Genomic DNA, 17539 nt, shown 5'->3' with positions numbered 1-17539 from the left:
TAAGATCAAGTAACCCAAACCCTGAGAACACATTGGACTTGGGGTTTGAAGATGAAAATTCAAGTCTTGATTTTGTCACTTAATAGCCATGTAACCTTCAATAAGTCATGTAACCTTCTTGGATCTTAGAAAATTGGAGGTAACAATATCTGTCTTACCTACTGTATTAGTCCATTTTCATGCTGCTGATAAAGACATACCTGAGACTGGGAAGAAAAAGAGGTTTAATTGGACTTACAGTTCCACATGGCTGGGGAGGCCTCAGAATCATGGCGGGAGGTGAAAGGTACTTCTTACATGGTGGTGGCAAGAGAAAAATGAGAAAGATGCAAAAGCGGAAACCCCTGATAAACCCATCAGATCTCATTAGACTTACTCACTACCACAAGAACAGTATGGGGAAACTGCCCCCATGATTCAAATTGTCTCCCACTGGGTCCTTCCCACAACACATGGGAATTATAAGAGTATAATTCAAGATGAGATTTGGGTGGGGACACAGCCAAACCACATCATTCCATCCCTGGCCCCTCCAAATCTCATGTTCTCACATTTCAAAACCAATCATGCCTTCCCAACAGTCCCCCAAAGTATTAACTCATTTCAGCATTAACTCAAAAGTCCACAGTCCAAAGTCACATCTGAGACAAGGCAAGTCCCTTTCACCTATGAGCCTGTAAAATCAAAATCAAGCTAGTTACTTCCTAGATACAATGGGGGTACAAGCATTGGGTAAATACAGTCATTCCAAATGGGAGAAATTGGCCAAAACAAAGTAGTTACAGAGCTTATGCAAGTCCAAAATTTTAAAGCTCCAAAATGGTCTCCTTTGACTCCAGGTCTCACATCCAGGTCATGCTGATGCAAGAGGTGGGTTCCCATGGTCTTGGGCAGCTCCGCCCCTGTGGCTTCGCAGGGTGCAGCCTCCCTCCCAGCTGCTTTCATAGGCCGGCATTGAGTGTCTGTGGCTTTTCCAGAAGTGCAAGCTGTCAGTGGATCTACCATTCTGGGGTCTGAAAGACAGTGGCTCTCTTCTCACAGCTCTACTAAGTGGTGCTCCAGTGGGGACTTTGTGTTGGGGCTTCAACCCCATATTTTCCTTCTGCACTGCCCTAGCAGAAGTTCTCCATGAGAGCCCCACTCCTGCAGCAATCTTCTGCCTGGGCATCCAGGCATTTCCATACATCTTCTGAAATCTAGGTGGAGGTTCACAAACCCCAATTCTTGACTTTTGTGCACTCACAGGCTCAACACCACATAGAAGCTGCTAAGACTTGGGGTTTGCACCCTCTGAAGCCATGCCCAAGCCCCTTTTGGGCACAGTTGGAGCAGCTGGGACACAGGGAACAAAGTCCCTAGGATGCACACAGCATGGGGACCCTGGGCCCGGCCCACAAAACTATTTTCTCCTAGGCCTCCAGGCCTGTGATGGGAGGGGCAGCCATGAAGACCTCTCACATTTTCCCCATTGTCTTGGGGATTAATATTCAGTGTCTCATTACTTATGCAAATTTATGCAGCCAGCTTGAAATTCTTCTTAGAAAATGGGTTTTTCTTTTCTTTCACATTGTCAAGCTGCAATTTTCTGAACTTTTATGCCCTGCTTCCCTTACACAACTGAATACCTTTGACAGTACCCGAGTTACCTCTTGAATGCTTTGCTTCTTAGAAATTTCTTCTACCAGATACCCCAAATCATCTCTCTCAAGTTCAAAGTTCCACACATCTCAAGGGCAGGGGCAAAATGTCGCCAGTCTCTTTGTTAAAACATAACAAGAGTCACCTTTCCTCCAGTTCTCAACAGGTTCCTCATCTCCATCTGAGACCACTTCAGTCTGGACCTTATTGTCCATATCACTATCAAGCTTTTGGTCAAAGCCATTCAACAAGTCTCTAGGAGGTTCCAAACTTTCCCACATTTTCCTGTCTTCTTCTGAGCCCTCCAAACTGTTCCAACCTCTGCCTGTTATCCAGTTCCAAAGTCGCTTCCACATTTTCAGGTATCTTTTCAGCAGTGCCCCACTTTACTGGTACCAATTTACTGTATTAGTCCATTTTCATGCTGCTGATAAAGAAATAACCAAGACTTGGAAGAAAAAGAGGTTTAATTGAACTTAACAGTTTCACATGGCTGGGGAGTCCTCAGAGTCATGGCGGGAGGTGAAAGACACTTCTTACACGGCAGTGGCAAGAGAAAATGAGAAAGATGCAAAAGCGGAAACCCCTGATAAAACCATAAGATCTTGCGAGACTTATTTACTACCATGAGAACACCATGGGGGGAACTGCCCCCATGATTCAAATTATCTCCCACCAGGTCCCTCCTACAACACATGGGAATTATGGGAGTATAATTTAAGGTGAGATTTGGATGGGGACACAGAGCCAAACTGTATCACCTACTTTAAAGGTTTCTTATGAGGATCAAATCAAATGGATATTAACTTGATTTGCAAACTGTAATTACACATATAAGGTATTGTTATTCTCAGTTCACTAGAAGTGGCACAGAAGTGAAATCTCATGTTAATTAAATGTGGCTAGTCATTCTGAAGAATGCTGAATTCTAAAGTGCTGTGACTTTTATCTCAATTTGAATGATGAAGAAACTAAGGCATTGAGAAAATAAGTGATTTCATCAAGTTTACAGTGCTAGCTATAGCATAATGAAGAACTGTATTTAATTCGGTTGATTTTGGGTTTAATATGAAAGCCACCCTCTCCTCTCCAAACATATGCAAAATTTGCATAAGTAATGAGGCACTGAATATTAATCCCCAAGACAATGGGGAAAATGTGTAGAAATATTAATTACGTGCCAGCTGTATCCAACTACCTCTTCCTCACTTGGCCAGACTACAGCCCACCCAGTCAGGGAAGGATCAATCAGCTGTTCATTGTACACTGGGGGCTGCTGACTGAGGACACCTATTGGGGTGATTTAATTAACTGAATCTTCTTGAGAGGCTCTTTCTGTGGCTTGGATATGAAACTAAGGGCAGATGGCCTTGGAGCCCAAGAAGAGAGTGGAGGAGACACAAACAAGTATGGGGGAGAGACCATGGGAGAGAAAAATGGAGTCTTCTATCCCCAGAGCTGTCTTGGATCCTGGGGGTGTTCAGGTCTAGGTCCTGTCCTAATCTCTGCATATCCTTTAAACAACACCTGATATTAAAGCGGCCTGCACAAGTCTCTCTTTCTTACAGCCAAAAACGCCCAGCATAACGGGTCCTGAGCACTTCTTAACTGGACTTTTCAGCTTCTTTATTGATATTTCTACCTTTCATCTTTGCCTCCATCCAATCCATTTTACATACATTAATCCTACAGGTAGACTTCTTACGGTACAATTTGAACATGTCTGTTTTCTAATCACTCATCTTTAATGGTTCCTAAGAGCTGTGGAATGGATTTCACATTTTCCAGCCTGGCCTTCAAAGCCAAATACTGCCTGGTACATAGCAAATGCTCCATACGTATTAGCTCTTATTGCTGTCTTTGCAGCCCTATCCCCAACTACATCCTCTCATAGTCCATTCTGTCTATCTGTATCAAATTATTTGTTGATTTTCTGCCTTCAATAAAAAATACACAAACAAAGCAGATGTGTGTGTTTTTTTAATGTAATAGGTAAACATTATCGGCATAAGGATATCGTTGGTTCTTCTCCTCTTCCAGCCTATTAGGGGTTGAAATTATCTCATTGACTCCTAGACCTCTACAAAGTAAATGAGGGTAATGAATGAGGAAGAGAGAACTGGAGAAGCTAATCTAGATGGATTTGCAGCAGAAAGAACAGAAGGCTACCGATGGAAGAAAAATTATAGCTAGAGAAGGAGGAAGAGGAGACAAAAACAAGTACATAGCCTGGTTTGGAAGGATGTTTTAGAGGCTTGAGATTGTGAGAAGAGAGACTTTGGAAGCAGCTGCCATGCATGGCCATTCCTGTGGGAGATCTGGGAGAAGAATTATGAAAGGGGACAAAATGAAGTTTTTGTGGTGTACTAAGAACACAACACACCTCCATTCCCTGCATTGGTATTTTCTTGAACATTGATTTAAAGATTCAGTTTGTTTTTCAAGTATTGTTACTTAAAGACTGATATCCAAGGCATCCCAGGCTAGCATGGGTTATACAATTACACTATGTGCCTTCACACCCCTGTTCGTCTTGCACCTATTAATTCACAGCACACACTTCTTTACCACCAGTTATCCAAATTCTACTTATATTCAAGTCTGTTCAGATGGCAGCCCTCCCATGAAACCTTCTTTTAATTAACCAAAGGAAAAATTAGTAGATTATCTCTTTACTTTCTTATAACTTTTTTTTTGTTTTGGCCTTTATTATAGCAGCTATCTCCCTCTACCTAGTCTCTAGTCTATCTCTGGAACTAGTTTGTGAGTATTTCAAGAGCAGAGACTGTCTTAATCCTATCTGTAAGTCCTGTAGTGCCTATAGCTATGTTTCTACAGAGAAAAATAATGTTTGTTGAGTTTATGAATAAATGAATAAATAAATGGAAACCAGTAGAAATCAAAGCATTGTTTGAGATAGGCTAAAATTATTGTAGGAGTAAGGGACTTTTGGCGGGATTACGACATCTAAGTTTTGGGGAAATGTGAGCCAGTTAAAAGGAAGGTAATAAAAATACAGAGAGGTTCACAATAAAATCATGAATCAAATACAACTATGTTAGAGCAAGGGTAAATTTGATGGTTGTTGATAAAGTGCCATTAAAGTTGAATTGAAAAATTACTTCTCAGAAAAAATACATGATTAGCATGGTTTATGGAGAGAATGAAATGGTAATGACATATCTTAGTTCAGTAATTGTATTACTGAATTAATTTTAATATGTTGGCCTTGAGCTCACAGGTAGGGAAACCAGCCACCTATCTCCCAGAGAAGTTAATGATTAAAAGCAGGCAGCTGTAGAGTGCCCCAGGGACCTGCTGCAGGTTCTAGTCATTTAAGGTTGCATTAATGATATGGCAGATGGAATGAGTGTAATGTTGATTAAATCCCCTCCACCCCAATGTCAAATAAAGAAGAGAAATAAGAGCCAGTGAGAACTTAAAAAAACCACAGGGACCTAGCCATTGCTTTGTACTCAGAAAGCAGTCAATAAAATACTTGTTTGTTAAGTGAATAAATGATTGTTAAAAGAGATAAAATTTAATTTGCAAGCAACCACATGTAAGTATTACTTCTCACAAGAAAATAAACTATTCAGACTTGCAAACAAACATAGGCTCAAGGAAGATTATGCCGTCTGGCCTCGTATGACTCTCCAGACCTATTGCCCACCAGAGATTCTTTTTTATTTTTGTTTTTTGGAGACAGAGACTCACTCCACCAAAGATTCTTGTGTGATTTGTTGAGTCAGAGGACAAAAGGGCCCCATGGAGATGGGTTAGAGGCAGGTACCTATTGATAGAGAATTCATTAAATGGGCACAGATTTTAAGCATTTCATTAGCCTCTAAGATTTCATCAAACCCCTTTAAAATTGGAAGACTGAGCCACTTACTGAAAATTAATTATCCAGCTTGTGAGGGCTAATTACTACCACAGCTCCTGTCTGCATGAGGAAAGTGGGGCTGTTAAAGCGGGGGCAAGACGAAACCTGAGCAGCTCTGTGTTCACACGGGGGGGAGGGAGTACTATTCAATCAGCGCTGCGTTGTAGGAGCAGGAATATCTTGAAGTGGGGGTACGGGTAATACAAGGCAAGGATTCTTTGCAGAAACTGTGATGCTGGAGCAGCCTACAGCACTGGATAAAACCTGGAAAATGAGCTGTCCTTTGAAATGACTCAGAAAGACAAGTTCTGTACCTTCCGATAGCATAGAGAGCATGCTAGATGTCTTCAGCAGATGGTCATCAGCATCTGCTAAAACTCAGCTGTCCAGATGGGCACCACAGCACATGGCTTACGAGGTGGAAATGCAAAGATTAACCTTGGGATCACACCTGTGAGTGCCATTCTTGCCAAAGAAGACGGTGGGGTTGGGAGAACAGTTCCTTCTGTGAGAAGAAATTTAAAAGGACACTGGGCCAGGCCAGATACGGAACAATGTAGGAAAGCAGCAGAACGTGGTGATTGAGAACATGGCACAGGTACAGGCTGTCTGGGTTTAAGTCCCAGCTCTGCCACTTATTGGATATGTAACGTTGGTCAAGTTTTCCAACGCTTTATTTCATAATTTTTTAAAATCTGTAAAATGGGGATACTCCCTTAGAGAGTTCTTGAAAGGACTTAATGATACGATGCAGGTAAAGTGCTTAATACAGTACCTGAGTTGCCACATGCTAAACCTTAAATCAGTATTGATATTGATAACCATGATTAACTAGAGTCATTTGGAAAGATTGCAGATCAGAGCCCCAGGAGGTAAGGAAAGCAACATTTCACTAAATGTTTGCTTACAGTGACTCATTTTAAGCCATGAGAGAGTAAGAATGACCATTATACCCATTTGTGGATGAGGACAGAGACTCTGTGAGGTTAAATGGCTTGCCGAATTCCTTGGATCTAGCTGTTAGTGGAGTCAGGGTCAAACACAGCCTGGTCTGGCCCTGAGCCTATGCCCCTTCTACCATATTTTGCTGATACCCAGGGCCAGATTGAGACATGTAGAGTGCCAACCCAATAAGAAGATATCCCTATTTCACTTAAAAATCCAAACAATTAAAAACCACAAAATAAGTGTAAGAAAAGCCCATAGCTGTTTATTTTCTCAGATGACTCGAAGTTTCCTTTTTTTTGAGGGATAGATCTAATATTTTCTAAATAAACTGTACAATGTTTCTGTTTTGGTGTCATCAGCACACACCTAGTTGGTTTATCCAGTGTCTGAAGCTGGAGCATTACAGTAGTGTGATGGGTCCTTCACCAGGTTACTTAAGGGTTTGTGTCTGCTGCTTGAACCCCAACAGCTGGGCGGTGAGCCAAGGACTTGGTGCCCAGCCGAGGAGCAGATGTCCCTGAGAACCTAAACATCCCAGACAGTATCTGAGAACACACCAAGAAAAACAGTCTCATTGCAAACACACCGCAGGCAAAGAGCCAGAAAACCAGCTTAAATGCAGCTTAGACATGGGAGACGGCACAGATCTCTAGGGCTGTCTTGTGCCGCCCAGGAGTGCCCTGTATGTAAGTCCTAATAAACTCAATTACTCACCAGACTGGACTTGTCTAAGTCATTCTTTGGTCTTTCAGCTGCTTCCCAGTTCTGGCAGGGGGGTGGGGGTTGTGGGGGCGATGCGGGACACATGTTACAGTTCCAGGTTTTGCTCGTAACAATTATTAGGAGGCAGCATCCTGTGGCTTCAAAGGAGGCCTTTACTGGTGTGACCAGGAAATTGTGCAGTTCCTAGGAGGTGCTATAGGAATGCGTTAATAATAGCAAATTTTTACTAAAAGCATTGATGGCATCAATATAAATAACAATGGCAGTTGTTTATCACACACAGGTGTCAGACACTCGATAAGAACTCTCCTTTAATTCTCACAATGACCATGCCTATTTTACCAGTGAGGAAAAGTTTAAGTTGTATCCCAAAGGATATACAGTTACTGTGAGCCCTGAGATTGGAATGGCTCTGATTCTGAGATTCCTCCATTATACAGAGTTGTTCAAAGTCACTCAGAGAGTGTGTGATAGCGCAGGGACTGGGCTGGGTATGGTTAGGGGCCTTTCCATCACGTCTCCTTCCTTCTTGAAGGCTTGTCCACAAGAGCTGTTCTTTACAGGGGCTGATTGGAACCCCTCAACCTTTCTTTCAAATGGTCCACCCCAAATGCATTTTATGTTTTATGGGGTCTTTCTTTAGAATTTGTAAGGAGCAGGATGGCTATGCAAAGGTGGCCTATACAGCATCAGGAAAGTTACAAAGAAATAGAATTTCTTTCTGTATTGGGGAAAAGTTTTACATTTTCAAAAGCTGTAGTCTCAGGAATCATGCCTGCAAGGCAAACCACAAAACACCCTTTTCCACCACAACTCTGTGTGGACATTGTCCTTGGTATGGGGTGATGGGTAGGAGTGTAGGTTAGGGAAGCAAATTCCCAAGGCTGGAAACACAGCCATGCTCACTTGCTGACTGTGTGTGTCCTTCTAGAAATTTCCCATCTGAACATAGTAATAACATCTACCTCCTATTTGTTGTGTGTAGTAAGACAAACCATGTATGCAAAGTTATTTAGTACAGTGGAGTGCATGAAGAAAGGATTCAAAAGATATTAGCATCATGATAAAGTTTAGATATTTGTCTTCACCCAAATCTCATGTTGAAATGTAATCCCCAATATTGGAGGTGGGGCCTGGTGGGAGGTGTGTGGGTCATGGGGGCAGATCCCTCACAAATGGCTTGGGCTATGCCCTTGGTGATAAGGGAGCTCTTGGGCTCTGAGTTCACATGAGATCTGGTCATTTAAAAGTATGCGGCACCTCCTCACCACTCTCTCTCTCCCTCTTGCTCCTGCTTTGGACATATGACATGCCTGTTTCCCCTTGCTGTCCATCATGATTGAAAACTCCCTGTGGCTTCACCAGAAGCCAGGCAGATGCCAGCACCATGCCTCCTGTGAAGCCTGCAGAATCGTGAGTCAATTAAAATTCTTTTCTTCATAAATTACCCAGTCTCAGGAATTTCTTTATAGCAGTGCAAGAATGGCCTAATACACATCATTGTCTGCTTAATGCTTTTTGCTTAATTTCAATGTCTTATATATTAAACCAGCTAATATTTTATTGAATTCATTTAAAGTGTGCTCATATGATGATCTCTGATAAAGGTTATAGTCCTTTGAATAGAGGCAATTGAAAAAATCCAACTAAACAGTATTAAACTAATAAACTGCCCATTTTATCCAAATAACCAGCTGTCACCCAGTGAAATGGGAAGGAGGCAGAACACCTTTTTATTGGCAGTAGTAGAGTTTCAAATTTTTAATGGCACCTTACTGGATTGAGTAGACTATTACTTCTATCTATTCACACCTCCATGCATCCATCCAACTGTCCATTCAAAAAGCACTTAAGGAGCACCCTGTGCATTCAAGGAACTGAGTTCAGTTCTCAAGGTGGCTGTCGCTATGCAACAGGAAAAGATATGAATAGCAAACCTGTTGACTAACACAGGGAAGTTATGACATTGTGAAAATTCTTGCTAGGGTAGTCAACACCACTAACAACCAAAAGATAAACAACTCTCTAAGAGTTCTGATGCCAAGCCAGTGAGCCTTAGATCCAAGAAAGTTTTGTCATTAAGATTTAGAGTGACAAATACTAGGGTTTTAATTGAAGGTGATGTATAAGATCAGGAATAATTATAATTATTAATCAGGGTAAATTATAATTAAGAGTTAAGCCTTAGTGAGGAAGGCACCAAAATGCACTTTAGTATTAATATCTTTAAAACTTATTCTAAAATATTTGGTTTATCAGTCAATATTTTATTTCCTTATAAAGAACATATATGTAAATCTGAGAGCAATGGCTCACACCTGTAATCCCAGCACTTTGGGAGGTCGAGGCAGGCGGATCACTTGAGGTCAAGAGTCTGAGACCAGCCTGGCTAAGATGGCAAAATCCTGTCTCTACTAAAAATACAAAAAATTAGCCAGATGTGGTGGTGCATGCCTGTAATCCCAGCTACTTGGGAGGCTGAGGCAGGAGAATCACCTGAAGCTGGGAGGCAGAGGCTGCAGTGAGCCAAGATTATGTCACTGCACTCCAGCCTGAGTGACAGAGCAAGACTCTGTCTCAAAAAAAAAAAAAAAAAAAATCAGCCAGGTGTGGTGGTGCATGCCTGTAATCCCAGTTACTCGGGAGGCTGAGGCAGGAGTATTGCTTGAACCCAGGAGGCAGAGGCTGCAGTAAGCCAAGATTGTGCAACTGTACTCCAGCCTGAGTGACAGAGCAAGACTCTGTCTCAAAAAAAAAAAAAAAAAGAATATATATGTATATAAACATAAAGTATATATATACATTCATGACATTATATACATTATATACATATCATATTTATATACATACATTTACAAAAGTTTTTGTATGTCTGTATTGAAGTATACAAACATAACAATCCACATATCATAACTGTACAGCTTGAAGAATGATTATAACTTTATTCCAGGTAACCATCATCACACCAAGGAATAGAACCTTACTGCCCTCCCAGCAGTGCCCTCATGCCCCTCCTCACTGCTACCCGCTTACTTGTCCCCAAAGGTAAGAACCATTATTATTACTCTACCTTTTGCCAGCAGAGATCATTTGCCTGTTTTTCAACTTCATATGCATGGAATCATACAGAACTTACTCTTTTGTGCTCTTCTGTAGTTCCACATTATGTTTTGCATATGAAAATGTGCTCAGTCTCTGTCACCAGGAAACAGAAATTAAAACCACAAAATTCCACAACACCCAGTATTGGTGAGGGCATGGAGAGCTCCATCTCTCATGCATTGTTGGCGAAGAGTAGATTGGCTCATCACTTTGAAAAACGGAATGGCAGTATCTACTAAAAGCTATTTATTGGCCCTTTGTACATACTCCTTGTGAGCTGCTTTTTTAAGCACTCACACTCCTTGTGAGCTGCTTTTTTAAGCACTCACACTCCTTGTGAGCTGCTTTTTTAAGCACTCACACTCCTTGTGAGCTGCTTTTTTAAGCACTCACACTCCTTGTGAGCTGCTTTAAGACATTAGAAAAAGAATTGAAAGATGGCCAAATAAAGCAGGAAGAGGAATATTAATAAAGATAAAAGCCAAAATTAATAAAATAGGAATACAAATCAGAGAAAACATAAATAAGCTAAAAGCTGGTTCTTTCAAAACTGCTACAAAGATAACAACACCTTATAAATCTATTTTAGTATATGAGAGAGAAAAAAGAGAGAACAGAAGAAAGAAAACAAGAGAGAGAGAAGAATAGAGAGAAAGAAAGAGAGAGAGAGAAAAAACAACCAAGATTATGAACAGGAAAAGAAATAAATTAACATAGGAAATCAATATTAGAATGAAACAGGCTAGTGAATTCAGAAACAGATCCCCACACATTTGGATACGTGATTTACGACCATGATGGTACTGGAGGGAAGTGGGGGAAGGACAGTGTATCCAATAAACGGTGCTGGGTTTACTGGATACCATAAGGAAAAAAATGAAACTTGACCCCTCTCTTGTACTACATGCAAAACTAACTCGAGATGGTTTGCAGATATAAATGTGAAACACAAAACAATAAGGCTTCTACAAGATAATCTAGAAGAACATCTTCATGACCTTGGAATAGGCAAAGATTTCTTAAACAGGTTACAAAAAGCTCCAAATATAAAGAAAAGGATCAACAAAAATTAAAATTAAGAACTTCTGCTCATTGAAAAACATCATTAAGAGAGTGAAAAAGCAAAGTGTAGAGTTTAAGAGATTTGGCGATGCCTATAGCTAGTTTGCATCCATGATATACAAGGAATTACCTACAAATCAAAAAGAGAAAGACAAATACCCCAATAGAAAAAAATGAATGAAAGATAAAATATACATGTTATTTATTTTTTTATTTTTAATGTAGAGACAGGGTCTCTTTTTGTTGCCCAGGCTGGTCTTGAACTCCTGGCCTTAAGAAGTACTCCCATCTCAGCCTCCCATAGTCCTGGCATTATAGGCATGAACCACCACACCTGGCCTAAAATATATATGATTGATGACGAAGAAAGTGGGGAAGGGATGAATGTCTTTTCTAGCAAACACAACTCTAGCAAGTTTTCTTAGCTTCGACTTTGTGACAGTATTGAGTGGCAGCATGTCTACACTGGAGGAGCGTGGCAGAAAGGTCTCTGGAATATAGAAACTAAAGTTACGGAGCTTTGGTCACAGACTGAGTTAAAATGAATGTGTTGGACTGAGTCAGGTGGTTTATGAAAAAAAGAGCAGACAATTCGCCTCAGAGAAGACAGTTGCCGGCCTTAACTCAATGTCAAAATTAAAGCAGCATCCATAAAAGATGCTTCAAAGGAGTGGCCTACGCAGAAGAGGAAAGTGAATACTCTTCTGCAACTGACATTGGCTAGCTACGTTCAGAAGTTAGCCATCTGAGGCCGGGCGCGGCGGCTCACGCCTGTAATCCCAGCACTTTGGGAGGCCGAGACGGGCGGATCGCGAGGTCAGGAGATCAAGACCATCCTGGCGAACACGGTGAAACCCCGTCTCTACTAGCAATACAAAAAATTAGCCGGACGTGGTGGCAGACGCCTGTAGTCCCAGCAATTCGGGAGGCTGAGGCAGGAGAATGGCGTGAGCCCGGGAGGTGGAGCTTGCAGTGAGCCGAGATCGCGCCACTGTACTCCAGCCTGGACAAAAGAGCAAGACTCCGTCTCAAGGAAAAAAAAAAAAAAAAGAAACTAGCCATCTGTGCTACAGTGGTATCTGTTTTCTACATGGTACAGTAGTCATGACCAGTTTTCTCTTTACCCAAGACCTCTGTGTACAAAGATTTGACATTCTTTAACACTTCAGCTGAAGCCTCATTGCAAATAAATCATTTACCCAGGCCAACCACTGACAGAATGGCTCAGAGGCAGCACTTTACCTGTGATCCCAGAATGACATCTTCAGCATTGACTGATAGATCGACTACTGATAAACATGTCGTTTGATTATCTCAACTAACTGGAGATGTTGACAGTATCTCCCCACTCAAAAATGAGGAAACTAGGCTGGGCATGGTGGCTCAGGCCTGCAATCCCAGCACTTTGGGAGGCTGAGGCAGGTGGATTGCTTGAGCTCAGGAGTTTGAGACCAGCCTGAGCAATATAGTGAAACCCCATCTCTACTAAAAATAAAAATATTAGCCTGGCATGATGGTGCCTATGCCTGTAGTCCTAGCTACTTGGGAGGCTGAGGTGAGAGGATGGCTTGAACCCAGGAGGTGGAGGCTGCAGTGAGCTGAGATCATGCCACTGCACTCCAGCCTGGGCAAGAGAGCCAGATCCTGTCTCAAAATAAATAAATACATAATGAAAAATGAGGACACTGACGTCGAGGACTTAAATGACTAATGTGGAGAGAGCACATGAAGTAGAAGAATGAATGCTATACTCTGAGGTTTTCTGGGTCCAAGCTCTGGGCTCTTTCCATGCTACCACACTGAGTGATTAGGAGTTTAATGGTGAGCGGTGAATAGATTGCAGTAATGCAATAAATCACATACCTGAAATACCAAAGCCAATGATGAGTGCAATTGCTCCAGCCAGAATAAAGATGATGCTAATTATGCTACGGGAAGAGAGAGAGAAACAGAAAATTACTTCTCCGTTCCTCTTGATGTGCTGCTTTGCAACCAGGGTACAAATCTGTTGTGGATAAGATGAGTTACATAAAGCATCTCAACTTTTTCTTCCACATAAGCTTCTTCCTAGAAATGGGTACCTTAGAAAGGAATTTCAGCAATTCCATCCCCATCCCCCTGGGGCTCTGTGATCAATGAAAAGAGTGACCCTTGCCTCTGACTGTGCCATTTACTGTCCTATTTCCAGATCAGGGAAGACCATATATGAAGGCTGTTGGGGCAAGAATGATGAAAACACCTCTTCAATGCCAGGTGCCACTTGAGAAGGACTGGTCCCGTTCCCAGCCTGCCCTGAGTATCACTGTCCACCCTCTTGTGTCATTTGTCTTCCTGTCTTGTCTCCTTCCATAGACTTTAAACTCCATTAAGGACAATGGCCACATCTTCTTCACTTTGTACCCACTCATGCCTCATCTACTGCACTCCATACATCCTCAGTGGGAGTCTGTTTTCTCTTATTAAAAAAACAAAAACAAAAACATATTTACTGTAGAAAGTTTAGAAAACATAAAGAAGCAAAAATGAGACAAATAAATCACCTGTAATCCCATCATCTAAACACAACCACTGTGTTTTGATATGATCCTTACCAATTATTTTTTAAGTTCTGGGATACATGTGTAGAACGTGCAGGTTTGTTACATACGTACACATGTGTCATGGTGGTTTGCTGCACCTATCAACCCGTCATCTAGGTTTTAAGCCCTGCAAGCATTAGGTATTTGTCCTAATGCTCTCCCTCCCCCTGCCCCCCAACCCCCGGCAGGCCTCAGTGTGTGATGTTCCCCTCCCTGTATCCATGTGTTCTCACTGTTCAACTCCCATTTATGAGTGAGAACATGTGGTGTTCGGTTTTCCGTTCCTGTGTTACTTTGCTGAGAATGATGGTTTCCAGTTTCATCCATGTTCCTGCAAAGGACATGAACTCATTCGTTTTTATGGCTGCATAGTATTCCATGGTGTATATGTGCCACATTTTCTTTATCCAGCCTATCATTGATGGGCATTTGGGTTGGTTCCAAGTCTTTGCTATTGTGAATAGTGCTGCAATGAACACACGTGTGCATGTATCTCTATAGTAGAATGATTTATAATCCTTTGGGTATATACCCAGTAATGGGATTGCTGGGTCAAATGGTACTTCTGGTTCTAGATCCTTGAGGAATTGCCACACCATTTTTCATGACGGTTGAACTAATTTACACTCCCACCAACAGTGTAAAAGCATTCCTATTTCTCCACAACCTTGCCAGCATCTGTTGTTTCCTGACTTTTTAATAATCACCATTCTAACTGGTGGGTCCTCACCAATTTTTAATGAACAGATTAACAAATGACACCTGGGAAACTAAATACATAAAGAAGGAAGTATTGCTTACATGTACTAAGTGCTAGAACTATATGGCAGACATGTTGTTCCAAGCAGCATTTATAACTTATATCAATTATCCATTTAGTAATCTTAGGAGGAGAGCAAATTTTATTGTCTCCATTTTATAGATGGGGAAGTGACACAGGGAGATAAAGCATCTTCCCTAAAGTCACACAGTTGGCAAGTGGCAGAGCAGAGATTAGAATTTAGAATTTGTCTCTTAAATCTGTACTCAACTCCCTCCAAGTGTACCAAGGGTAGGAGCTCACGGATGGGGCGTGTCCCTTTTCTTTGCCAAGGGGAACATGCACTCCTTGAGGGGTCACCTGCTTTAGCTTGTGAGAGTGACTCAGGCAGAGCACAAGGCACAGGTCAAAGTGGTTCCTGGGAAGCTCGCCCGTTGCTGCCTGTCCTGGCGCATACATCATCGGTCAGACGTCCTCAGCCGCCCTCTCACACGGCTGCCAATTCACACGCTCCCAACACCCACGCTGATGTTACTCAATAGGCAGGACAAAAGAAAGGCACAGGGAGGCAAAGAACGATGCTATAGAGAGGAAAATGAAGCACGGGGCATTGCACTTTCTGCCCTGAATAGGCTCATTGTACCCAGCCTCCTATGGCTCAGGAATGGGCCCACCAGACAGAAACAAGAGTACCCTGCAGGCCTAGCCCTCATGAGGTGCAGCCACAGGGCAGCAAGTGAAGCTTTAAATAATAGGGCATCTGCTAAACTGATTCCAAGGGGAGACCACATTTGGCCACTGCTCCTCTTTTTCCACACCTCAGTGCAGCCTCACTTCTTACTGGTCCAAGAGAGTGAGAACAGCTAGACAAAGTTATAGCGAGAGGCACCATCCTCTGGCTGTCTTTGACTACTGAGACAGGCAGCCGACTTGTGTGTGACCTAGGGTTTTCATTCACTTTGGGTAAATTACTTCATCTCTCTGAGGCTCATTTTGTTTTTTTGTAAAATGGGAAATAAAGTAATTCCTGCTTTACCTATTATAAAGGTTGCGCGTGGTCCCCCCTCCCCCCCGCCCCCGGCCACATTCGCCTTGAAGTCCTAACCCCAAGTACCTCTGAGTGTGCCTTTACTTATTAATAGGGTCACTGTGAGAGGTGAAGCCAGCTGGACTTCCTGGGTCCAGTGGGGACTTGGAGAACTTTTCTGTCTAGCTAAAGGATTGTAAATGCACCAAGAAGCACTCTGTAAAAATGCACCAATCAGCACTCTGTGTCTAGTTAAAGGATTGTAAACACACCAATCAGCCCTCTGTAAAATGGACCAATCAGCAGGGTGTGGGTGGGGCCAAATAAGCGAATAAAAGCTGGCCACCCCAGCCAGTAGGGGCAAACTGTTCAGGTCCTCCTGCACACTGTGGAAGGTTTGTTCTTTCGCTCTTCACAATAAATCTTGCTGCTGCTCCCTCTTTGGGTCTGCACCAACTTTAAGAGCCGTAACACTTGCTGTGAAGGTCCATGACTTCATTCCTGAAGTCAGAGAGACCATGAACCCACTGGAAGGAACAAACAACTCTGGAACAAACAATTCCAGACACACCACCTTTAAGAGCTGTAATACTCACTGCGAGGTCAGTGGCTTCATTCTTGAAGTCAGCGAGACCAAGAACCCACCAGAAGGAATAAATTCCGGACACAACTGCAGATGTAATTAGTTAAGGTCATACTAGAGTAGGGTAGGGGTGAATTCCTAATCCAATATGGCTGATGTCCTTATAAAAAGGGGAAATTTGAACGCACATGAACACACATACACACACACATGCATGCAACACCATGTAAAAATGAAAGCAGAGATCTACGACTCAAGGAACACCAAAGGTTGCCAGCAAACCTCCAGAAGCTAGGAGAGAGACACAACGGATTCTCTCTCACCACTCTCACAAGTAACAAATCCTGTAGACATGTCCATCCTGGCCTCCAGCCTCCAGAGCTGTCAGATAACACATTTCTGTTTCTCAGCCACCTGGTTTTTGGTACTTTGTTACAACAGCACTAGCAAACTAATACAAAAAGGTCATTTCAGGATCAAATTAGACGATGCATGTGGCATTATTTAGAAGGGGCTATTCATACACACTTTTTACTATAAATACATTTTACATATAAGCTATTGCTGTAAGTTTATCATTAAAAGCTGTGACTTTTATGGGAGGGAACCTGAACAGCGACACTGAACAGATACGTGGGCACTCGGCAAGAAGAGGGGGACAATGGAAGTTGTGTATTTCAGCCAAAGCTCCTAGCCCCTCCATCACACCAGGCCCACATTTTCCTCACTGTGAAAACAGAACCCTGCCATCTGTCACCAAATTCCCTATCGGAGCAGGAAGCACCTTGAGGTTTGTTCTGAACTAGTATTCCCTTGGGAAACAGTTCAACTTCCAGAGCCTTGGAAAGAGAAGCAGGAACTGTCAGAGCAGCCAAATTAATTCCTGTCTGTTGCTTATTAATTTTTTAGAAAGATGAAAAAATTATTTCACTGTAGGGGTTCTTACATTGCTTTCTGATCTTTGCTTTCCCCTCAATGATTTCCAGTAACTATGCTACAGGAAATGTTTAATGCAAAACTATGTCTTCTAACCACTGCATTGGGATTCACAGTGTACTTTTGGTACCCACTCATTACAAAAGGGCCCAAATAAAAATCAATGCTTTTGGAGGGCTTGCTCATTTAGTAAACATTTATTAAGTACTTACTATGTGAAAGACATAGTGCTAGTCAATATGAAGGAAATGGAGAGATGATGTAAACAAAGTCCCTGCCCTCAAGAAGCTTATAG

General features: G+C 42.2%; 1 protein-coding gene across 5 annotated transcripts in view; it reads right to left on the bottom strand.

Annotated features, from left to right (window-relative positions):
- Positions 1-17539, bottom strand: part of VTCN1 (V-set domain containing T cell activation inhibitor 1) — a 69109-nt gene that overhangs the window by 14197 nt on the left and 37373 nt on the right. For 4 of the 5 annotated variants that reach the window (XM_010367892.2, XM_010367888.2, XM_010367891.2 and 1 more), the window contains exon 2: positions 13223-13287. In XM_010367892.2, coding sequence (XP_010366194.1) covers positions 13223-13287 — 65 coding nt within the window. Of the gene's footprint in view, positions 1-13222; positions 13288-16321; positions 16396-17539 lie in introns of all 5 variants that reach the window. The other variant, XM_010367889.2, reaches the window with a different exon arrangement.

The sequence above is a fragment of the Rhinopithecus roxellana genome, chromosome 8 (assembly GCF_007565055.1).
Source record: "Rhinopithecus roxellana isolate Shanxi Qingling chromosome 8, ASM756505v1, whole genome shotgun sequence".
Classification (NCBI taxonomy): Eukaryota; Metazoa; Chordata; class Mammalia; order Primates; family Cercopithecidae; genus Rhinopithecus; species Rhinopithecus roxellana.
The sequence above is the reverse complement of the archived record's forward strand: the minus strand, read 5'-3'. Positions and strand labels throughout refer to the sequence as shown.